Source organism: Schistocerca gregaria, chromosome 1 (assembly GCF_023897955.1).
Source record: "Schistocerca gregaria isolate iqSchGreg1 chromosome 1, iqSchGreg1.2, whole genome shotgun sequence".
Classification (NCBI taxonomy): Eukaryota; Metazoa; Arthropoda; class Insecta; order Orthoptera; family Acrididae; genus Schistocerca; species Schistocerca gregaria.
The window spans coordinates 841,331,568-841,357,114 of NC_064920.1; the positions used below are offsets into that span (position 1 = coordinate 841,331,568).

The 25,547-nt window shown below is 45.0% G+C and overlaps 1 protein-coding gene across 5 annotated transcripts in view; it reads right to left on the reverse strand.

Moving 5' to 3' along the window:
• The window catches only part of LOC126272419 (beta-glucuronidase-like), a 467,982-nt gene that overhangs the window by 54,672 nt on the left and 387,763 nt on the right, over positions 1 to 25,547 (reverse strand). For all 5 annotated transcript variants that reach the window (XM_049975263.1, XM_049975282.1, XM_049975302.1 and 2 more), the window contains 3 exons: positions 22,234 to 22,416; positions 12,464 to 12,630; positions 5,664 to 5,809 (listed from right to left, as the gene is read on the reverse strand). In XM_049975263.1, the coding sequence (XP_049831220.1) occupies positions 5,664 to 5,809; positions 12,464 to 12,630; positions 22,234 to 22,416 (496 nt within the window). The remainder of the gene's footprint in view (positions 1 to 5,663; positions 5,810 to 12,463; positions 12,631 to 22,233; positions 22,417 to 25,547) is intronic.

The following is a 25,547-nucleotide window of genomic DNA, read 5'->3' on the forward strand; positions in this document are numbered from 1 at the left end:
GTATCCTGCGAGCTTCCACCAAACGCCTGTCCAAATTTACGTACAACCCGTTCTCGGAGATGGAATGGACACACAATAGAGCTCTTGCATCATGTCAAGTATGTATTAGATTTAGAGATAGCGACAAAATCCATTAACTAAAATGTTGTGGGAAACAAGTGTTTGATTTTGTTTCTCTTTCTGAATGATTATCTCCTTTCCGGAGTCTACCTATTGGGTTGGTGCGTACGTTCGTATCGGTTTTGTTTTGCATGTTGGTATTCCTGTTGTTATGAGTTTATTCATCGATTTTTATTTATTTATTTAGTTAGTTATTTATTTATTTTGGTGTTTGTGCCCACATATTATTATTTGGAGGCAATGAGTGGAGCCGTGCACACTAGAAAATGGAATACCAAGTGGAGAAATCGGAACATTTCCGACATTCTACTGTTTGTGTTCAATAGACGGTTGAGAGCAGAGGATACAGCCATAAACATTTTCGTCTTTTGTGGAGTTAATTACATTAGACAGAGCACTGCAAGGAAATGGTTTTCTCGTTTTAATGAGGATCATTTTGACATCATTGACTCTCCACGTTCAGGAAGACCGTCGGTGTTGTTGATGTTTAATCAGATTAATCCACATTTATCCACGATAATGTATTCGAAAACTGGCAGATGTGATCAACTGTTATCATTCCACTATCGTCCGACGTTTCCATGCAATAGGGAAGGTTCAGAAATCATGTGTATGGGCACCACAAGCTCTAGGTCAAAATCAAAAAAAATCAGAGGGTGGCCATATGTGCATTTCTACTTGCTCGTCATCAATTGGCTCCTGAACAACGCCAACCATTCCTATCCCGTATCGTTCGCGGTGACGAGAAATGGTTTCTTTAAGCTAACATAACGAAAAGAAGGGAATGCTTGAGCCCAAACAAGGCAGTAACTCCCCGTACAAAGATCTGCACCCATCCATAAAAGAAAATGTTACGCATCTACTGGAACAGCGACTGTATAGTGTACTACGAATTCATTCCCCGAGCTGTAACCACCACTGCTGTCAACAACTGAGGCGGCCTGTAAACGATGTCCAGGGACAACGACCAAGAACACTGGGTGAAGTGATGCTTCCCTTCGATAACGCCCGCGCGAATTCTGCTAGACTGACAAATAACACTTCGCAGAAGTTAGGTTGGGAAGTCATTCCTAAGTCATCTTATTCATCTGATCTCACGTCCTCAGATTTTCAGTTTTTCCGCTCTCTGTCTATCAACCCTCAAGGAACCTCCTCTCCGGATGAAAATGCGCTCCGAACATGGGTGGACGAGTTCTTCGGCTGCAAACTACGTGATGCCTACAGTCGCGGAATATACAAGTAACACCAGTGTTGGCAGACTGTTGTAAACAGTGAAGGAGAATATATTATTTATGAAGATTGACAATGGAATGTGTATCTGTTGTGTTTACTAAACTCGTGGGAAGACGCAAGGAACTTATAGACCAAACTATATTTACGAGTACTTGTTTGGACCGTATTATGCACAATGTTTTGTGATTAAACTTTGCCTTGAACAGTCGAGAGAATTGCAATCAAATGCTCAAAATACACTCCTGGAAATTGAAATAAGAACACCGTGAATTCATTGTCCCAGGAAGGGGAAACTTTATTGACACATTCCTGGGGTCAGATACATCACATGATCACACTGACAGAACCACAGGCACATAGACACAGGCAACAGAGCATGCACAATGTCGGCACTAGTACAGTGTATATCCACCTTTCGCAGCAATGCAGGCTGCTATTCTCCCATGGAGACGATCGTAGAGATGCTGGATGTAGTCCTGTGGAACGGCTTGCCATGCCATTTCCACCTGGCGCCTCAGTTGGACCAGCGTTCGTGCTGGACGTGCAGACCGCGTGAGACGACGCTTCATCCAGTCCCAAACATGCTCAATGGGGGACAGATCCGGAGATCTTGCTGGCCAGGGTAGTTGACTTACACCTTCTAGAGCACGTTGGGTGGCACGGGATACATGCGGACGTGCATTGTCCTGTTGGAACAGCAAGTTCCCTTGCCGGTCTAGGAATGGTAGAACGATGGGTTCGATGACGGTTTGGATGTACCGTGCACTATTCAGTGTCCCCTCGACGATCACCAGAGGTGTACGGCCAGTGTAGGAGATCGCTCCCCACACCATGATGCCGGGTGTTGGCCCTGTATGCCTCGGTCGTATGCAGTCCTGATTGTGGCGCTCATCTGCACGGCGCCAAACACGCATACGACTATCATTGGCACCAAGGCAGAAGCGACTCTCATCGCTGAAGACGACACGTCTCCATTCGTCCCTCCATTCGCGCCTGTCGCGACACCACTGAAGGCGGGCTGCACGATGTTGGGGCGTGAGCGGAAGACGGCCTAACGGTGTGCGGGACCGTAGCCCAGCTTCATGGAGACGGTTGCGAATGGTCCTCGTCGATACCCCAGGAGCAACAGTGTCCCTAGTTTGCTGGGAAGTGGCGGTGCGGTCCCCTACGGCACTGCGTAGGATCCTACGGTCTTGGTGTGCATCCGTGCGTCGCTGCGGTCCGGTCCCAGGTCGACGGGCACGTGCACCTTCCGCCGACCACTGGCGACAACATCGATGTACTGTGGAGATCTCACGCCCCACGTGTTGAGCAATTAGGCGTTACGTCCACCCGGCCTCCCGCATGCCCACTATACGCCCTCGCTCAAAGTGCGTCAACTGCACATACGGTTCACGTCCACGCTGTCGCGGCATGCTACCAGTGTTAAAGACTGCGATGGAGCTCCGTATGCCACGGCAAACTGGCTGACACTGACGGCGGCGGTGCACAAATGCTGCGCAGCTAGCGCCATTCGACGGCCAACACCGCGGTTCCTGGTGTGTCCGCTGTGCCGTGCGTGTGATCATTGCTTGTACAGCCCTCTCGCAGTGTCCGGAGCAAGTATGGTGGGTCTGACACACCGGTGTCAATGTGTTCTTTTTTCCATTTCTAGGAGTGTACTTTATTGCTTAAACTTGTTTCAACTTACCAGTCATTTCACTAGACCATGCTCTTGGAAAGCGTCATGGCCTAAGGTCATGGTCGTAAGCGCGAGATTCCGATCAGTGGACTCTACTAAAAGGAGCTTGGCATAGTTTGAAGCTGCCTTTTGCCATTAACCATCCCATGGCGTAATAAAAATAAGCGATGCTTCGAAACCGGTTTGGGCACCAAAATGTTTTACGCAGTATGTGACTTCAGTACACTAACTTATATTACTTAACTGCTAGCCCCATTAATGCGCCACAGACCCTGTTGCACGTTGCTTATGTGACGGCTTCCAACGGCAACAGAAATGTGATTTTGAATGTTCGTGTAACAACTGACCAATTTAAAATTCTGCATAATCTACTCATTAATAGCTATAATCTTATGTTCAAGGTTCAACATGGTAACACGAGCATTATGGTTAGAAATTGTGTTTGCGCGTGCGGTAGCGTTCTCGCTTCCCGCGCCCGGGTTCGCGGGTTCGATTCCCGGCGGGGTCAGGGATTTTCTCTGCCTCGTGATGGCTGGGTGTTGTGTACTGTCCTTAGGTTAGTTAGGTTTAAGTAGTTCTAAGTTCTAGGGGACTGATGACCATAGAGGTTAAGTCACATAGTGCTCAGAGCCATTTGAACCATTTTTTTTTTTGTGTTCGCGCTTTGAGCCACTTGAACTCAGAGCGCGCAAATTACCCGGACTCTGTGCATCCAGTGCTTGATATTGACTTCCAATAAACCTTAACACATGGTCCCAAACTTTTTCTAAACTTTATCTCATTTGCATGCTTAACGAAATATTTAACACATTAACTCATTTGCAACTTAGACGATTGGAACTGTTTTATACACGGGAGTTCGATTATTTAAACAACTGGTTCTATTATTTAAGCAACTGGGGGAGGAGAGTTTACGAGTTAAAAGAAAGATGGCCGTGTCGCTCTGACGGCAACACAGCGAACGTGATAACGATTCATCTTATTCTATAAACCTTCTGACACCTCTTCAGGAATTATACTCTCCTTTCTGGATTGTGTTAAATTTTGCCTTGAGAGAATAACAACGCCGTCTATAATTTTTGGAATGTTACTAAGCGCACTCCTCAACTTCAAGACACATTTTTATTGCCGGCCAGAGTGGCCGTGCGGTTCTAGGCGCTACAGTCTGGAACCGCGAAACCGCTACCGTCGCAGGTTCGAATCCTGCCTCGGGTATGGATGTGTGTGATGTCATTAGGTTAGTTAGGTTTAAGTTGTTCTAAGTTCTAGAGGATTGATGACCACAGTAGTTGAGTCCCATAGTGCTCAGAGCCGTTTGAACCATTTGAACCATTTTTATTACCGTGCCGTGATGGGCACCGCACCGCTCAACTTTGATTTCATGGTGGCGCTTTAGTACGATTCAACTGGGGATGTAGAGGATGCAGTTGCCTTCGCCTTGGCCGGAATACGAGCATCTAAAATGAGTACGCTACAATGGTGTTCGCTGGCGTTTATCTGAAATGGGAAATCGGTCAAATAATGTTCCTTGATCGCTGAGCGGTTCGGTGTTTGTTTTGACAACCGATTTTACGAAAGCGTTGTTAAGGATTCGGTCGCAGCTAAATATTCGTGAGAACCAAGCTTATGGGTGTCATATCTGCTCGTATCACACGCAGCAGTTTCATCTTCCGTTTTTTAATCAGAGAAGTCACAAAATCGAAGAAACTCATCCCTGACACGGTGAACTGTTACATGCAAACAACATCGAATATTGCAGAACGTACTTCTACTGATGCATTCTACCAGATTAAAACTTTGTGCCGGACCGAAACTCTAACTCGGGACCCATCCCTCTCGCGGGCAAGTACTCTGCTATTGAACAGCCCAAGCTTTACTGTCGCCAGTACCTCGTTCCTACTTTCCAGACTCTGCAGAAGCTCTCCTGCGAAACTTGCGAGACTAGCAGTCTTGGAAGAAAGAATATTGGGGACACATGGCTTAGCCATAGCTTGGGGGGGGGGGGGGGGGGGATGTTTCCAGAATGAAATTTTCGTTCTGCAGCGGAGTGTGCGATTAAATGAAATTTCCGATCAGATTAATATCGTCGGACACTGACAAGCTGCATGAACAGGCGTGTGCCCCACAGATGAAGGACAGGTTTTAGGGTTTTAGACAAGGAACTGTACACAAAAGGAGAGAGCATTTTATTAATACCCGTCCAACACATAATTGTCAACAGACATTGAGAATTAGCTTTGATAAGACAAGGATGGGAACGTAGAACCATGTAAGCATTCGCTTCAGTCGAGTTAGGGACACCACGAACATCCGAAGCTTACCTTGAGCATCATTTGAGATGAAACCAACATAAAAATACTGTTTATTCCACTATTTTAACAAAAAGCACAACACACAATTAAAACGATTCATGACAATTGCAACAAGTGTTTTCGCCAGTCCGACTGGACTTTCTCCTTGCACGGATCAACAAACGATTTCTCTGTACATTTGCATCATTAGTTAGCAATGTTCGATTTTCTGCATTGTATATGCATCAGTACCATTAACGACAACGTAAAATGGTGGTGCCTAGTCGAGAATGCGTTTACAGTTGAGTTTGCTGTGCTGGTGTACGTTGCGCACTTACCGGTCCCGTCGAGCGAGTAGTCCGTGGCGACGTTGAGATCGTCTATGAAGACGGAGGGCGTCGTGTAGAGCAGGACGGGCCGATGGATGCCCGCGTAGTTGAAGAAGTCGAACGAGTACGACTGGTACTCCCGCGTGCCGTTGGCGCTGCAACGCGCACAGGAAGAGCACCTCAAAACTCACTGAGTGTCAGGCGTGAGATTTATGAAACAAATGTATAGGAAAGGACAACGCTATGCTGCATATCCTGCTGTAAAAAATCAGAAATTACATTACAGCTTCTAACAAAATACTTTGACAATTTTAAGCTGCTCGCACGCACATGTACTCTGATCAACCAGAACATTATGACAACCGACCCGCTATCGATATAAACCCGTCGAGGCGATAGCAGCGTCACCTGGCGAGAAATGACTGCTATTCAGACACTCACACGGTGTATGTAGCATCAGTCAGCGTTTTCTACGTGTGTAGAATGGGGAAGGCACTCGATCTATCTGAGGGTGACCGAGGGCCGATTGTGATGGCCCGGATGTTCGGCACGAGTATTTTGAAAACTGCACTACTTGTCTGTTGTTCGATGGTGCTGTGTTTAGTGCCTTCAACATGTGGTGAAGCCAAGGTGAAACCAAGATCAGAACTCGTGGGGTTGGGCGGCTACCCCTCATAGGTGGCAGACATCATAGGCTCGTCAGACTGGTAGAGTAGGACAGGGGGCGAACTGTGGCGGAACTAACATCAGACTTTAATGCTGGGCAGAGTACAAGTGTGACCGAACACACAGCGCAGCCAATACTCCTAAAGATGGGCCTCCGCAGCCGACGACCCATGCATGTGCCAATGTTAACACCACAACATCGGCAATTACGACTGAAATGGGCACGTGACCATCGGCACTGGACGTCGGTGCAGCGGCAGAGCGTTACATCTGATGGATCCCGATACCTTCCTCGTCATACCTATGCGACTGCGCGAATACACCGTCTTTCCTGGGAATAACCCCTTGATACCTGTCAAAAATGGTTCAAATGGCTCTAAGCACTATGGGACTTAACATATGATAGATTTAGAACTACTAAAACTTAACTAACGTAAGGACATCACACACATTCCTGCCCGAGGCAGGATTCGAACCTGCGACCGTAGCAGCAGCGCGGTTCCGGACTGAAGTGCCTAGAAGCACTCGGTCACAGTGGCCGGCCCTTGACATCTGTACTGCGGGGTGGAGACAAGCTGACGGTGGCTTTATTATGCTCTGGAGAATGTTCACGTGGGCATCAATCGGTCTAGTGGAGGCCGTGCAAGGCACCATAACGGCCAAGTATTATCGTAAATTGGTTGCAGATCACGTACTCTCCTTCATGACGCTCATGTTTCCCGACGAAGTGGCATTTTCCATCAAGATAATGCGCCATGTCACAAGGCCTGGGGTGTGATGGAGAGGTTCGAGGAACACAGTGGCGAGTTCCAGTTGATGTGCTGGCGCCCACAGCTCGCCACATCTGAACGCTTCTTGGATGTGAATGAACGTGGCTTCAGAGCTCATGGCCACCCCCCCCCCCTTTCCCCGGAATTTACGAGAATTATGTGATTTGTGTGTGCAGACGTGGTGCCAGCTCCCTCCAACGACTCACCAGCGCCTTATTACTTCCATGCCACGATGCGTTACTGTTTTTATCTGTGCCAAAGGCGGACACCTATTGATAGGTGGTCATGATATTCTGGCTGATTAGTGTGTGATCTTCAGGTGGAGATGGGATCTCGATGTCTTAATTTTAGTGGCGTGAAATGCACTTGAGTTTGTATCGTGGCGTCTAACATAACATTCGATATCAATTTCTATTATCTGTATTGTTACACCTGCGCATTGCCACCTCCAGCCCCTTCTCCCCACTGTCGGCTCTTTCGCAATCGTAAGTGTCCCTCTCGTAGTCGTGCAAGACAACAGATCTATATTTTGAGCGGGACATTGCCGACGTCCACCATTTCGTCCTGCGAAGAGCAGAGTGAGCAGTGAATGATTTCCGCGTATATCCGTTATCGCTACCATAATCAGCACCACTTGTCTCAACAACAAACTGGGCTATAAATCGACGTATCTTTTCCTATTATCTTCAGCTCTGGAGATGTTATCATTCTGAGGATCGTCTTTGAGGTCATCTCCAAGATTTTTGCATCAGGTGTTTTGCATCTGTACCTTTTTGACTGATGTCCACCAGGCAACACCTTATACTCATGATCATGTATGAGCAGGATGTCATGAGCCATCTCTGTCCGTAGAACCATGACTTTTTTATAGAATTATTTGGAGGTATATCTACACAGTACCTCATAATTTGTTACATGGTATTGGTATGAAAAGTCACTGATCATCCTGAGACAGTATTGCTAGAAAGTCAAATGTTTGCAGTTTCACAACTGTTCATCGCTGTGGTAATGGCAATAGTCCCTATGAACTTTTTTTGTTATTGAATGAAACGGGAGTAGGCACTTGGATTGAAATATCGCAGACGGCATCTTGTTCGACTTCCATTTGTGACCTGGCATGGTATTATCGAGGGTATGTCCAATTACCATCAGAGACTTATTTTCAAGTTAACACAAAAACCGATCTTTCATGGATATTCGAATTGTCATTTATTTCTTTCAACAATCTCTGCCACTCACTAAGTAGAATGAAGTCCTCCGCAAAAAGTCGATATGTTTAGATTTCTCTCCCATATGATGTGCAATTACATACGAAGAAGGCCATACCAAATGAAAATGGAAGAAGGTGGCAGAAAGCGTCATTGTAGGACCTGTTTACGGAACAGGTGCTACTGTACTGAGGCGCTATGGAGCATCTTCGCTTGAGATGTAGACTGTTTAAATTAATTAAAAGTTTTGTGAAAACATCTGGTATTTGTGACAACGGTTCTCGATGGATTGTATTGAATATCTTCTTCCTGAGTAAAACTAAGTACTACACCGTATGAGCATCGTTTCGCAATGCTGCTCATTATCCATCAGATGTCTGTTCATTTCATGTTGCAATCGGTAGAACCTTATAACAGAGACTTTCCTAGGAATCGAGTAGAGCTAGGAGCTTATCTAGATTTTTCCAATCATTGGGATTTCTTTATTTTTAGTTTCTCATCTCCGGAGATGGTCAGTAATGTAGCGAGCTCATAATCAGTGATTTACCTAATTTAAATCATGTGTATCGTTACTCACTTGAAATGCTGTTACACGCTTGCGTTGTGCTTTCGTGCTTGAACCCACATCTGCTTGTCGTTAGTCTACTTCCGTCATGCTAGTACCATGTTTGTTACAGAGTTATACGAAATATTATAAAAAACATCTCCCTTCTCTTTTCTCCCGAGTGTACTACCGTTCTTGACGTTGATAGTGGTCCTCACATTGTTTTCGGTGACATTTCATTACTGCATTCACTACATGTTATTCGTCTTTGTATCCTCTGCTTTTTGTGTTAGATAAAATCTGAACGCTGCGACCGATTTTCATATATACATTTGATTATCTAGGTAAAACCACTGAATTATCTCTGGAGCGTAATATGTTGAGAAAGTATGCGTATAGTGAGCGCTGGTGGAATATAGTTGTGTGTTTGCGTTGTCACGGGTGATTACAGAAAATATAGGAATGGAGAGCATGAAAGCGCTGCTGGTACACAGCCTTCTGTCACTGCACAGCGTCAATCGACCGCCCAACTTACGTCTGAATCTGACAGACTGATTTACGTCAGCAGTGGAACATGGTATACTGATACACTGAGGAGATGTTTTAGATTTAACCCTATTATAGGGTGTAGCTGTCAGGATGATTTAGCTTTTCTCTCTCCTCCACTTGTCACCAGATACTGGTGATGAAAACTACTTCCACCATAGGTGTACGGGACCTAGACCATCGAATGGAAAGTTACTTAATTGGCGTAGGACTCGAATGATAGTAAGAATAATTACAATAAATAAAGCAGAAAGAATAGTAACCATGGAAACTCTTAGGAAGTTACAAAAGAATTAAAGGAAAAAAAAGCAGAAAACAACTGAGTAATAATTCAATGATGGTAGCATATTTAACTACAGTATAGTACTGAAGGTCGACCAGGACAAAAGATTGTCCAATCAATTCCGTTTTGGCTCCAGTGAATATAGTAATACGTACCGTTGTTTTCGAGAAGCGTAGAGAAAGAAAAGTGTTTCATTTGGCAGAAGAGTGAGTTGTGCTGTTCTTGGTTTGTAGCACGTTTCAGTATTTGGGACTGGTTTTATTGTAGCAAGTGAACACATTCTTTTACGCCACGCGTGAGTATGTGGAGAGCGCGTATGTTGTATGGCTAACTGATGAATTGTTGTTCACCATTCACAGACATCTTGGGTTGAAAATAGCATTTAAAAGTGTCGTTAAATACAGCGGCTAAGTTATATTGGTGTCTAAACTTCCCAAAAAATTCGAATTATGTGTTGGTCCGGGACCAACAGGAAACCTTGCCTTTCTCGGGCATGCTCTTACCGGCTGAGCTATTCAGGCACGGCGGGTGACACGTCCTCAAGGTACCAGTTCTAACAGTGCTTCCCTCTTACTTCCCAAACTTACAATTAGACTTGCAGTGCTGAAAGAAAGTTGTAAATTTCAGTTTTTGAGAAAATGCAAAGGATGTCAAAGATATCTAAGAAAAAGCATATCTCTTAAAACACTGGTATGTTACATTCTGGAGTATTATTCGTCTTTTGTAACCTCACTAAGCTGAGGAAACTAAAAAGGGCAGAGAAACGAGATTTATATAATACGATCAGCATCTCAGAACTCACTCAACTGATCTTAATGGAATTTTAAACTCTGTTCCTGCGCTTGCAAGAAGACAGACCCTCTTAATTCATTATTCCTTTGACTTCACGTTTTCGTCCCACTTCTTATGAATTTTTAGTGTTGTACCTATCTATGTGTGAGATTTCAGCCCTGAATGTCAGATGGGATATTTGAAAGTAACGGTTCTCCTACTCACGAGCATTGTTTAAATTTATTTGCATCTATGGCAAGCTGCTGTTAATTAGGTGACAGCTTGCTATATGCCGGATCAGTTCTACAAGACGAAGAAAATAGCGTTACAATAAAGTCAGGCCAGGATAGGGGACATCATCGAATCGAGCAAAAATTCTCAAAAAACTGTTATATGGATCTGCCCCTTTGTGGAACCACGACCATAAAAAGACAGAAAATAACCAGCGAGGAATGCGCAGAAATTTGCTCGGCACGCGAACGTGCTCTGTTGTTGATAGCACTGCGGTTTTGGCCGGGTAAGTGCTACTGAGTTATGCTGCGGGGATTATGGTCCAGTGCACTTGTCTCCGTGAGTCAGGATTTTTCGAGGGTGTGAGCCAGAAATTGCTTCAATAATGTCATCTACCTAGCGACATCAGAGGAATGAATTTCCAGCGTTCACTATACAGAAAAAATAAAAACAATATTTTAAGAAAAATAGTTCGGTATTTAAGTTGTGGCATTTTCTTAGTTCACACTAACTGATTTTTTTTTTTTGGGACTTCTTAGATTTAAAGTTTATTCATGCAGTCTGTGCATTAGTAAAATTTAAAACATTAGCCTTCCGCTTTCTTGATAACAGTATGGCACATCACATGGCGACTACCTTACTGCAGTGCTTTTTCTGCCTTCGTTCTATGGCCGTAGCTACACAATTGTCCATTTCCAACCTCTGAGTAACATGTAAAATTTAACTCTATCTGAAGTATTCTACCCTGCTCTGACACTACTATCACGTGGGTTTTCCTCCTGCATGCAGATACCGTTCCCTAACAAGTGCCGGCCAGGGTGGCCGAGCGGTTCTAGGCTCTACACTCTGGAACCGCGCGACCGCTACGGATGCAGGTTCGAATCCTGCCTCGGGCATGGATGTGTGTGATGTCCTTAGGTTAGTTAGGTTTAAGTAGTTCTAAGTCTAGGGGACTGATGAGCTCAGAAGTTAAGTCCCATAGTGCATGAAACGTCCCCTTAGAAAAATTATAAATGACTCTGCTTAAACTGACACACAATATTTTTGGCGCCACGCAATCTGACTTTCAATAATCTCTACAAAAGAACGGCCCTGGCTAACAATAACCTATACCTTTCTTCGTTACTCGAGCTACTGCGATACAGCGAGCGCCAATACTGCCAGGTAAATAAAAGATTCTAACTACTGAAGGCACTAACTACTGATAGGCATAGTTCGGAAATGAAAGATTTTGATAGAGAACAAACAATGTTTTTACCTTAATAGTGTTCAAAAGTCATAAAATATATAAGTTCATGACATCCAGTCTTACAAATTGACTGTCTCTGATGGGCACAAGTCCACATCATCCGCTCTCAAAACTTCGCCATCTCTCTACCCACATCCACCACTGCCGGCGGCTTACCTCCAACTGCGCAACGCTACGCGCTGTTAACAGCCAACTGCCCAACACTACAATAGCAAATTCCAACAATGCAGACCAGCCACAGACTGCACACAGCACAGTCAGTGATCTTCATACAGAGCGCTACGTGGTGTTACCAACATAAAAACCTAAACAGCCTACTTACACCTAAACAGCCTACTTACATGCTCAGAGCTATTTGAACCCTGACAAGTTTAAACAAAATGCTTACGACCATTGGAATAGGTATGCGAGTCTTTCTCGGTCACTGCTGTGCCGTAAGGATCATTCCATGATGCCTCGATGGTCATTCAACCAGCTGTGCCCGTCGCGAGCTTCCCGAGAGAGGGAGCGTGGCGGCGCCGCGGGCTGGCGCGGTACTCACGTGTCTACGTGGTGGAGGGAGCCCTGCGGCACGCTGGTCTGCAGCAGCGTGTTGTCCACGGCGACGGTCAGCCGGTTGCTGGCGCCGAACTTCAGCAGCCCCGTCACAGATGCCTGGAACGGCAGGTGGCCGATCTCGTGGGCCATCGCCAGCTCGCCGTTCACCCACTGCGGACACACACCCTGCTCTCAACGACAAGGCTCATTAGCTTCCCAAACGTCTATAATGTAGGCTTTGGTAACAAGTGGTGCAGAGGATCATCGCTTGGTGCAACGAGTGGCAGCTGACCCTCTACATAAATGTAAAACACTGCGAATAAATAGTCAGGAAGACCCATTACTGTACTGGATGGTTATAACTGAACTGAAGTTACCCACAGAGGCCCATTCTGGGCTGTAATTATCGTAAGCGAAGCTTGGTATGTATTCTAATGCGGAACCAATTTGCTTTTATTAGTCCCATTTTTGGCCAACAGGTGGAAATCTGGCGCTGTAAATGCAAGTAAGACATGCAAACGTTTTCATATTTAATGACCGTAGGCAGGCAGGCAGTAAAGGTCAAACAAGTGATAAAGGGGTAATGTTGATCTCATTATTAACTGCTGCTTGCACAGTTTGTTCAGTATGAGCATTGGAGACGTCGGCGAGATGCACAGCGCCAAATTTGCTCCTGGAGGGCAAAGCTGTAACTAATTCTTTCCAGCGCAAATAACTTCCGAATTAAACATTAGGATATCTACGAAGTTTCGTTACCATACGATAATTACAGCCCACACTGGACCTCCGTGAGGCCGGCCGGTGTGGCCGAGCGGTTCTAGGCGCTTCAGTTTGGACCCGAGCGACCGCTACGGTCGCAGGTTCGAATCCTACCTCGGGCATGGATGTGTGTGATGTCCTTAGGTTAGTTATGTTTAAGTAGTTCTAAGTTCTAGGCGACTGATGACCTCAGATGTTAAGTCCCATAGTGCTGAGAGCCATTTTGAACCTCCGTGAGTAATTGCATTTTAATTATGACCACCCGGTAGGAGTGTGATTACACAATTGCCTAACAATTACTGGAAACAGTCACAACTATGAAATATCTAGGAGTATGCTTACAGAGCCATCTAAAATGGAACGACCACGTAAGACCAATCACGGGTGATGCAGACGTCAGCCAGATTCATTGGAAGAATCCTCGGGAAACGTAGTCTAGCAACAAAGGCGGTGGCTTACAGAACCCTCACATGACCAATACTTTAACAGTGCTCCACCGACTTGGATCCGCACCGGATAGCATTGATGAGGTAAATCCAGAAGATTCAAAGAAGATCTGCACGTTTCCTCACATGGTGATTTATTAAGGGGAGCAGCATCATGGGGATACTCAGCCAACTCCATTTGCAGGCGCTGCAACAGAGGCGGTGCATCAAGGTATAGTTTACTCTTAAACTTGCCAGAGCTTATGTTCATAGAACAGTCAGCCGATATATTTGCTTCATGCTGCGTATGTCTCGCAAAGAGAACATCAGGATAAGATCAGTGTGTCCACATATGGGTTACCAGCAGTCGTTCTTCCCGTGAACCTTTGTCGACTGGAAGAGGAGACGGGGAGGGGTTAGTGACAAAGATACTCAAAGTTCCCTCCATTACATGCCGGCTTGCAGAGTATGGACGTAGATGTAGAAAAAAGGCTGTTGTTATACGTTAAAGCTAATATCTTCCTTTCTAAGCATTCAGAATGAAATATTTCAAAGCTATTTGTTAGCCACATGAAAAAAGTTTCTAGATAAGTGGCGAATTTCGGTTTATTTATTTATTTATTAATGTAAGGTCATTGTGTCACAACTAATTACACACTTTGTAAAATATATATGTATCTACCGCGCCGCTTCGACATTTTTCTAGCTCATCTGTTCTTACCGAGTTTATCTCAAGTTGGTAAGGGAGTGCAGAAAATTTATGGAACGTACATAGCAAATGTAACGTAAAATATATCATTACGTGACTAGTTGCGACTACACAAAGTGAGGCAGCTAACGCAGGGTACCAAATAAACGAATATATCCAGTATGAGTAACTGTATCTACGAGCGGTTACCCCTGAATTACAGCACCCACGAAAAAATATTTAACCCCATTTTTATTAGGTTACTTTTTTGGATGTCGGTCTGTTCGGTACAAATTTTGCCATTTATTTTAAATTAACTTCGTGATGAGCTAGAGACCTGAAATTTTAGAGACAGTTCAGAACTGGATGACAATACAGTACTAACTAATTTCGTATATGGTGTGTGGCAGAGGGTACTTCGCGTATCACTTCCTCCTCCTCCTCCTCCTCCTGTTCTAGTCGTCAATGATTCGTGGGAAGGAGGATTTTTGGTAAGTCTGCGTGGGCTCAAATTCCCTAATTTTTACCTTCACAGTAGGTATTCAGGGCCACAATAGTAAAATAGGGGCCAGTGATACGGTTCTTGAAAAATCTACACCACACGTTGACAGCTCAGGGACGATGTTTATCCACTTCTTTCAGCGAGCGTAGGTTTTCAAGTGACCCGTAGAGACTATTGAGAAGATAGATTTTCCCACCATTTATGAATTATTTTTCATCCATAGACAAATTAGTGTACTGAAACGCTGCATCACTTAGAAATTTTCGTAGACGCTATTCAGATTCCTTTATCTACGATAATGACACAGGCTGACGCAATTGAATTAAAGTTTGTACCAGCACTTGGATTCGAACCCCGGTCTCCTGCTTACTAAGCAGATCCGCTGTCCATTGAAACGGATAGGGCATCTGTCTAGTAACCAGGAGACCCATATTTGAATTCCCGCCCTAGTACAAATTTTAATTCATTGATTCAGCCTACACCATTATCATAGGTAACAGACAAGACTCAGTATGTCTCGGGAACATCAACTATACATAATTACTGTTCAGAGAACTATAACTGATATTGAAAATATCTGCCATGAAAATGTTGATGGAGCTAAATGTGGAAAGGATGAAATGTGTTAGAATAAAGTATTCACAGAACACTTCTTTGTATGAATCAACACGCACATTCAATCTACATCCTAATGATGTGTCTCTGTCTTCCCATTGCTAAAATTTTAGTGGCATTTCTCTCATGAAATGCTGTTGGCGCCTAACATGTACTTCGCACTTAAAACTTACTAATTTTTTAAATTATGTTTACAAATACATGTCAAACGGCTTGACAGAATAGCGATACCTTCCAGCATACAACCGCACCGATTCTCTATAACGAAAACCATATCCACTTTTTAGGCTGTAGAGTTCATTGTGAGTGTCTGAATAGGTTCACAATAACTTATCTGTTAGTTACAACTGCAGAAAATATATTAATGACCTCACGTGCATGGATATACACACGAACTGTAACCGACTTGCGTCTCTGTTTAAATCTGTTAAAGTAGGAGAGATGTTTGTGAGGCTTCCATATTATTTTTTGTTTGGCCTTGTCGAACGAAACATTAAGCTATAAACAATGTACATGAAGCGTAACATGAAGATGTGTGTTTAATCTTAAAGTACACCCACTTACATAGATTAACACGGCGTAGTTACAGTTCAGTGTCTGAACTCCATCAGGAATACGTGAATACAACATACATTCTCATTATACAGTCAAAACCTAATACCCACTCTACAATGTGGGATCACTTTCCTCGTGACTGGGCACTGCTTTGCTGCTCTGTTATACTGCTACTATTCGCTCAAGTTCCATCATTTAATTCCATTCTTTAAAAAAGTCATAATTCAGCTCCTGGAAACATTAAATTTTACTTGTGTACATTAGATAAATCGTCACATTGCCGGCAGTAACTTAGAGAAAACCCCGCCTCTACATGTTGCTGCCGTAGTGGGTGTACAGTAATGAGGTTGCGTCACTCTAGACATATAATTTTCGTCACGACCATGGACAACTGGGAGTCAATATCACCACCTCTGTGTTTAAAGTAACACAATGCATAGGAGTTACATGGAACATCGCATCAGTAATTGACGTTCATGTGAAGTGACTTCCGATTAACATTTACCTAACAGGCAAGATGTACTTACGGATCTGTGATACATCTTTCAAGCGAATTCTGCAAAAATTGACAATGTCCTTATTTTGTTCGGTGACTTACAATACATATTATGGTGGTAGCCGAACATGCTACTCATGTAACGGATACAGTCAGCTCTGAGGATGCTTGATGTTGAACCGCAACCGATCATTTAAAAAAAAAGGTAATACTATCAAGACGACCAGTAACAAATCTGTTTTAAAGTCAGGAAATATTAAAGAAGACTGAATACAGCGCAGCTCGCCTTATTTGATGTGGCCACGTAGCTACACCGGATGGAGAAGAGCACTGCCGTCTACAAATTGGAAGCAACTGCCAATGCCACCAAAATACGACTGAATAATTTCACCCTCACTCGAGACCCAATGAAACGTAGCGGCTGACATGCAAGGTCTGTATACTCCACTGATATTGACTCCTGTCTACAGAACCAACGCTGTACAAGGTAAATAAAAAAGGACTTTCAGCTCTGGAATGACATAGAAATTTATTGAGATAACTTACAGAATGGGCAGATTTGTCATCTTGTAGCAAACAAGCTCAAGTTTTGCATGAAAGTGTCAAGTGCATTTTGTTTTTATGTGACTATCATTTCTGATGCGACAAACATGCCACCGATAATCAACTTCTTCTGCAACTTGTTGCAGCGAATCGGGCAGCTGCAGCGTAGATTCGATTTTTCAGGTCGGTTAATTGTTTGGTAGGGGAGCAACAAACACTATGTCTTTAATGAAACCCTAAAGAAAGAAATCCAGTAGTACGTGTCTGGAAGAGAGGTGGCCTTGCAATTGGCTCTTCAAGGCCAATACACCGACCTGGGAAGCGATTATCGAGGAAACCTCGAACCTCCGTGGGGAAATAAGGTGCTGCAGCGTCTTGCTTGTAGTAAAACATCCCATTTCGGTCATCGTCATCTTTCTGCGGATTTAAACGTTTGTCAAATACATCCAGATTCACAATACGAATGACAGTTTTCTTTATAAACAGGAAAGGGCAGAACACTTTCAGTTTGCTACAGGTACAAACTTTGGGTCTGTGTTTGCATTTTCACTGCCCCATATTCTGGAGTTGTGGGTTAACTGATTGATTGAGAGAGTTTAAGGGACCAAACGGTGAGGTTATCAGTCCTGCGATTCCGAAGTTACTTACAGAAAAATGAGAGTCCACTAAAGGTGGAAGGATCCAGTCAGAAGAGTCAAATTATAAAACAACGAAGTTAAAATACACACACCCTAAAAGGCATAAAACGTGAGACCAAATCTAAAGACTGGAAAAGAAGAGCGCTCTTTCCATGGGGGAGCGGTCATAGAGTTCCAGACTGAGAGAACATGAAGAGAGGTCCAACCACCCTGCCCCAGCTCCACGAGTATAGCAAAACCTTGGATCTGGAAATAAAAACCACTGAGGACCAGTTCAGCCATCCGTGAGTCATTACTAATATTAAAATTAAGGAACCTGGAAGACTATACGCAGCACGAAGGGCCAAAAGAAGGGGACATTTCACCAATGTGGGATACCATCAGTCTGGCTTCTGAACCACATTTTGGGGGTGGTTCGTTACGAAGTAAGAAACAATGGGTGAGCGTGGTATGCCCAATGCATAGGCGGCATGAAACAGTGGACTCCTTCAGAGAGGAACGGAAGGAAGAGCGCCAAACTGCGGTAGCTCCTTGATTGGGCGGAATTCATTACTGTGAGCAGTAGCGTACCAAATGTCATTCCACTTTTGGACAAAGAGAGATTTGACGTAGATCCGTACATCTACAGCTGGAATCAAGGAAGGGAATGGGGGGTAAGTATCTGCTTCTCTAGCCAAACGGTCAGCTAAGTCATTCCCTGGGATGCCCACATGACTTGGGACTCAGAGAAAGACAACGGAGCAGATAGCACAGCCAAGGGCAGAGAGAAGATCATGGATAGTAGAGACCAAAAGGTGACGAAAGTAGCACTAGTCGATAGCCTGCAGGCTGCTTGTTGAGTCAGTATAAATTAAAACTGTGAAGGAAGGCCTGAGAATCAAAATAGAGGGCTCTGTGAATGGCTAGATGCTCTACTGTGAACACATTGCATAATTCCGGCAATAAATGGTGTTCTAAGCCAGTAGGAGACGTGAAAGCACATCCCACCTGTGGAGGAAGGCCCGAGAATCAATATAGAGGGCTCTGTGAATGGCTAGATGCTCTGCTGTGAACACATTGCATGATCCCGGCAATAAATGGTGTGTTAAGCCAGTAGGAGACGTGAAAGCATATCCCACCTTATCTACTGTCTTAGAACCATCATCAGTGTAGAAGATGGTGGCACCCTGAAACTTTGCAAGGATGGCACTTACAAGACGCCAGAAGGCCATGGATTCGACAGGGACCTTAGAACCCTGGAATAGGTCGGTCCTAATCCATGGTCTAGACACCATCCAAGTGGGATATGGGAGGAAATACACGGGGTGCATTCCAGAGAGGGGAGATGGCGATCCCGACAGAAGGAAGTGAGATTCATGCCAACCGGAAACACCATCCATGGGCGGTTGTCAGGAGGGAAACATCCCTCGTTTGCTAAGACATGGTAGACGGGGTGATCAGGGAATTGGCGAATGGCGATTGTATAAGAAACCGTATTTGTAGAGGAAGAGTCCTCATTTCTGCAATGAGCCTGTCAATAGGACTGGGACAAAAGGTACCAATAGCCAGATGCACACCCGGCAATGATGAACAAGCTCAAGTATTGGGAGAGTGGAAGGAGCTGCTGAGCCATAAACCTGACTGCCATAAGCTAGTCTGGACAAGACCAGAGCATGGTGAAGATGGAGAAGAATGGTATGGTCAGCATCCCAAGACGTGTGGGCTAGGAGCTGGAGAGCATTAAGCTTCCACATGCATGCAGTCTTAGGTGGGGAATATTGGGCAGCCACGTCAGCTTTTTACCAAAAATAAGGCCCAAGAAATGAGACTGTGGTACAACACTTAGGAACTGGTCGCTTAAATAAAGTTCTTGATCGGGGAGTACTGTGGGTCGTCGACAAAAAAGCATAACTCGCGTTTTGGAGAAATAAAACTGTAAGCCATGGGAGATGGCGGAGGCCCCTCAGATGGGGCCTTGGAGCCGGCACTCAGCAGGTGCTATCGAGTGGGAGCTGCAGTGGATGCAAAAATCGTTGACGTATGATGACGTGGTGAACACAGGCCCAACAGAGGTTGCAAGCCCATTGGTGGCTATGAGGGAAAGTGTGACACTTACCATACAATCCTATGGAATACCTTTCTCCCGAATCCGAGAGACGCTGACTCGTGCAAAACTCGAACCCGGAAGATCCGGCGAGATAAAAACTCGTGGAAAAAAGTGGGAAGGGGACACGGAAACCCCAGTCATGGAGGGTAACTAAAATGTTATCGTGCCAAGTCGTGTTGTATATGTTATTTACGTAGATCAAAGACGACTCAAATGGATTTGAGCACTATGGGGCTTAACTTGAGGTCATCAGTCCCCTAGAACTCAGAACTACTTAAACCTAACTAATCTAAGGACATCACACACCCCCATGCCCGAGGCCGGATTCGAACCTGCGACCGTAGCGGTCGCTTGGATCCAGACTGAAGCGTCTACGCTCGGCCACCCCGGCCGGCTAAAGACGACTGAGACAAAATGCCGGGGGTTAGTAAAATGTCGGATTGCTGTTTCCAATCTGAGCGTATGGTCAGTTGGAGACCGTCTTTCTCGGAAACCACACTGATGTGGGACAAAAGGCCCCAAGATTCGAGTATCCAACATAATCTGAAGTTAACCATCCTCTCTAGCAGTTTAAGAAGTACATTCGTGAGGCTAATCGGAGGTAGCTGTCGAGAGACGTTGGGTTCTTCCTGGGCTTAAGGATAACTAAATAGCCATTGCCATGGGAAATCACCCGTGAGCCAAATGCGGTTGAAGACCCTGAGGAGATGTTTCCTCTGGGGAACGTCCAAGTGTTGGATCATCTGGTTGTGGAGGGAATCCGGGCCTGGGGGCGTGGAACGTGAAGAGATAAGAGCCTGCTAGAATTCCCATTCAGTGAACGGTTCATTATGGGGTTCAGTGTGGCGCGGATGGAAGCAGAGGGGGTCTGTTCAACTCGTTGTTTCTGCCAGAGAAAAGTAGTCGATGCCATAGCAAAGTGTGTCGAGAGAAGTTCTGCGTGGACCAATGGATCAGTGCACAGAGCCCCTTGGAGGATGAGGCCCTCGATAGTTGACTGTCGCTAGCAGACCAGAAGGCTACGGAGCTTGGACCAAACCTTTGATGAGGAGGCATACGTCACCATGGAGGAAACAGTTCTCCCAGCAATTTACTCTACTTAATAAGGTAACGAGCCTTAGCACAGAGACGCTTGAAAGTGAGGAGGTCAGTCTGTTAAGGGTGTCATTTAAATCGCTGCAGCGCCCGTCGGCGGTCCTGGACAGCGACTGGTAATCCTTGGTCCACCACGGTACCAGTCGACGCCGAGGGGGACCTGTGGATAGGGGGACAGCAGTGCCAGCAGCATGTAGTGGTAGAGATGCCTTGCACGACCGCATTACCGCAATTCGAGAGGGAGTTGTCAAAGTGCACAGCAGACGCATATAAAGGCCAATTGGCTCTGCGGAATGCCCAACGTGGGAGCCTGTCTGCCTGGCGGCAGCAGGGGAGCAATAGAATCAATGTCATAACGATCGTCATGGTATGGCCAATGTAGGGAAGCCGTGGGAGCTGGGGAGGAGATCATCAGATCGACAGCAGTAAAGGAGGCATGAGTGGCACTGAAGTGGGTATGGGAACTATCATTGAGGAGATGCAACTCGAATTCTGTAGTAAATTGGTCAATTAGAAAACCCCCTACCCTTTGAAGTGGCACTGCCAGACAGTGGGTGGTGGTCACTGGTCGCCAAGGAGGAGAAATGGGTGTGGGAGTCGCTGTATTAACGTAGACAGTTCAACATAAGGAAGTGGCCTACCTGGAGAAGGGGTAGACATTTTAAACGGTGATTGCCACAGTCGTTTTCACTCTACCCACTATTGCTTCCATGTTGGTACATAGGGGGTTCCAGTCGCTAATGACAACGCATCGAACCAAAAAGCAGACGCCGCCAAATGCTACCCCGAGACCGGCAGGTTCCGACAGAATCCCCGATATCCACGGAATGTTGGAGAGTCGTCATTTTCAGTGCATTTTTTAAGATCAAGACAAAGTGCAGAAAAGGGATGCGCAAGAGAGGATAGGCGATGAACGTAATCCAAAACAAGTGCTATATTATATCCCTGTGGCAAGATCAAACGTTGTCTGGCCTAGTGCATAAGGAGGATGAAGAAAAGGCGAAGAATGGTAAGTGACAGTCGGCAGATCCGAAAAGACTCGAGACACCACTCAGAAAAGAAGAGAAGCTAGAGTCGTAGCATTGTCGACGTCGATATAATTCGACACGAACTGTTAGCTAACTACCCGACGTTTGGGAATGGACATCGGCTGTAAATAAATGTGTGATCTATGTCTTAACGATCTGGACTAACCACAATACGGGTGGGTAGGAATATGAAACCCGCTTCTCTTTAACCCAGTGCTGTAACTGTGGGAGAATCTCGATCGGTGGCAAATGAATTCAGGAGGAGGAGTGGGCAAGGGACTTCAGGCACTTCACAGCGTCGAAAGCTGCAACTGTTAGTGGAAGAAAGCTGCGCCAGCACTTACCACTTGGGCGACGTAGTGTACGCTGCCGAAGCGCAGCCACACTCGGATGTTGGGCGACTGCCAGGAGCGCGGCACGAAGAACCGCCGGTCGTACCAGACCAGACCCACGTGGTCGCGCACCTCCTTCAGCTGCGTCACGTCGTTGTAGCTGGCCGGTACCGGCATCATCATCACTTCTCCTGTCTGGAAATTCCGCAATGTCGCATGCATTAAAAGTAAGAATCAAATTGACGCGCCACTCTGATTACTCGAAGGGGCTTATCCCAGTCGGTAAACGCATCAGAGACTGAGGAAGGTTAAGGGAGAAGGCAGCCCCTTCACCCTTGACACAGCGGCGAAAATGGAAAGTATCGTATCAGAAACACCTTGACCGAGCACTACCTAACATACTCCGTTATTTCCGTACCTATGCGATGTTGTTGTTGTGGTCTTCAGTCCTGAGACTGGTTTGATGCAGCTCTCCAGGGTAAAGCTGCGTGTCCTCGGGAAAAATTACGTCTGTAGTTTCCACTTACTTTCAGCCGTTCGCAGTACCAGCACAGCAAGGCCGTTTTGATTAGTGTTACAAGGCCAGATCAGTCAATCATCCAGACTGTTGCCCCTGCAACTACTGAAAAGGCTGCTGCCCCTCTTCAGGAACCACACGTTTGTCTGGCCTCTCAACAGATACCCCTCCGTTGTGGTTGCACTTACGGTACAGCCATCTGTATCACTGAGGCACGTAAGCCTCCCCACCAACGGCTAGGTCCATGGTTCATGGGGAGGACCTGTGCGATACGTTGGTTAAATTTTCGTCCTTCTACTCGTTTCTTTTCTGTACAGAGAAAAGGCATTCCTACAGAGGAAAAATGAATGAGTACTTGATCAGTATTGGCCGTACGTTACTGGAATTTTTCACGTGGAGATCAAAAGCACTGTGCTCAGAGGACATATACCCGTAGACTGTCACCATCTTTCGGACTCAACTCTTTGGCACTTGCACGAGAGACGTGGGAACATCATGTCAACAGATCGCTGTGGTCCAACGAATTCAGGTGGTAATGAGATTGACTTTGGACGATGGTCTGGCAAAATGAACAGGCACTGGTCTTCCCAGATGGATTGTATCACGAGAAGATCGGACGATTATTTGACTGGCTCTGATGCAAGCACGAATGAGAAGAGCTGATATCTGAGCAGAGGTTAACAGGCAGAGTGTTACCACGAACCGTCATGAACAGAGTACTGGAAGCTGGGTTGAGATCTCGAGTTGCCATGCATCTTTCATCGCTGCCATCGTATGACATACGACATACACCGCGTGTTGCAATGTCAGAGTTAACTGGGACATATAGTGGCATTTTTTCATGTTCAGAAATGAGTGTAACATCTGTTTGCGACTGTCATGTCAACGCTAACATGTATCTAGACAACGAACGTTACAGGAAACAGCCATTGTCCGATCGCTTCTCCAATCAGGTCGCTTCTGTCTCCAATTCCTGGAATCACGGTGACAAAAGGACTGATCTAGTAACTGGTGAAAAGAGGTTGAAAGCTCACCGATATGTGGCAAGAACTGCGAATCCTGTTGTCATACTCTTCATGACCAGGTCACAAAATTACACATTCTAGCAGGATAGTGTAAGACGCCACACTGCCGTTCACACCACTAGATTCTTGAGGAATGTACCAGTCAGTCCTGCCCAGCCTTCTCCTTTGTCACCCACAGAGCATGTCTGGGATAAAACGGGAGGACGTACTCTCATACCAATCTCCATCTATCAATATTCGCGGATTTACATGTGTTTTGGGCATGGCAAAAAGGTGACGATGGTACTCAGAGGCGGTTTGCTTTCTGGCTGCAGTGAATACAAGAGCGGATTAGTACCTGTGGGTTTCACACCTCGCACTCATGTTGACGATGGACATCAGTTCGAAATGAAATAGAAATTTAATCATTAATTACCCATTATGTGATGAGTGTCTCTACAAAATATAATAAATACCAAACAGGTGTTGGGTAGTGTAACACTTTCCATTTCCGTCAGTGTGTGTAGAGTGATTTCTAAGTCTACGTGGAAATGACTATAACTACTGTTAGCTTGATGCTAGTGCACTCCCGCTGTCGAAACATAAACACTATAAATGAATACTGTGTGTATTGAAAGAAAAACACAGTTATTTTAGGAGTAGTGATCAGTATCTTTAGAGAGTCAAAACAGCCACTTAAATTCAAAATTCAATTTATTTTGCCGTCGAATGACTCAATAGGATTCTTCTATCTGACGTCTTGTCACTATGGAAGCACTTATATGGAAATTTTTCTTTGCGCCAAAAGCGTTCATGAAGTTTTATTCTCTCAAAAGTAATCTTATTGGTTTTTATGACTTGTCGTAAAAGTATACACACTTTCTTGAAGAGGTTTCTCAGAGACTGGCACGAGTCACAATTCTTATATAATTCGCCTAAATTATCTACTATGACAATAGTTTTTGATATGTGGTCACATCAGGAAAATGATGAAAAACAGTGTGAATGCTTACACTAGGTGTGTTCAAAAAGTAATAGAAATTTATGTTTTCTGTAAAGAATTTTATTTATACATCTACATGAATGTTATCACCTTCACAACAGTCATCATTAGATACACATTACGCCATCGTTTTGTCCAGTCACCGAAACACTTCTGGACTATCTTTGGGGCATTTTTTAGCTCTCTCAGCGATGTGTTGTTAATCTTGCCTGTGCTTTTAAAACACTGGCCCTTTAAGGTTTTCGTTATTTTTGGGAACAGAAAGAAGCCACAGGGGCACATGTTTGGCGTGTATGTAGTCTGGGGCATTATTATAGTGTTGATTTTGGCCAAGAGTTGATAACAGATGCATTATTGTGGTTCAAAGCCATGGACCTTTTTCGCCACATATCCGTCCATTTCTTCCGGATTGATATCCACAAACGGCATTAGACCTGTAAGTAGTACTCTTTATTAAGCGTTCGGACTTGTGACATGAATTCACGATTAAGTGAGCCGGTAAATCGAAGAACACACTGATCCTAACTTCCACATTTGACAGCACTTTACGAGCTATTTTTGGTCTTGGCGATCCAAAATGCTTCCAGTGGGAAGCCTGACAACGAAACAACCTCAGACACTGCCAAGCGATTATGCTAACGTTTTGTGGCTCGTTTGTATAGAGCGTAAAATGAAAGACTAATATTTTAGCTCAACAATCCTCAGTTTTTGAGAAATCCGTTCCTGAAGTTCATGAAGCATGATAGGCTCACTTCATTGGATCAGTTAACTGCAAATTGAACATTTTTAATCGTAATGGGGT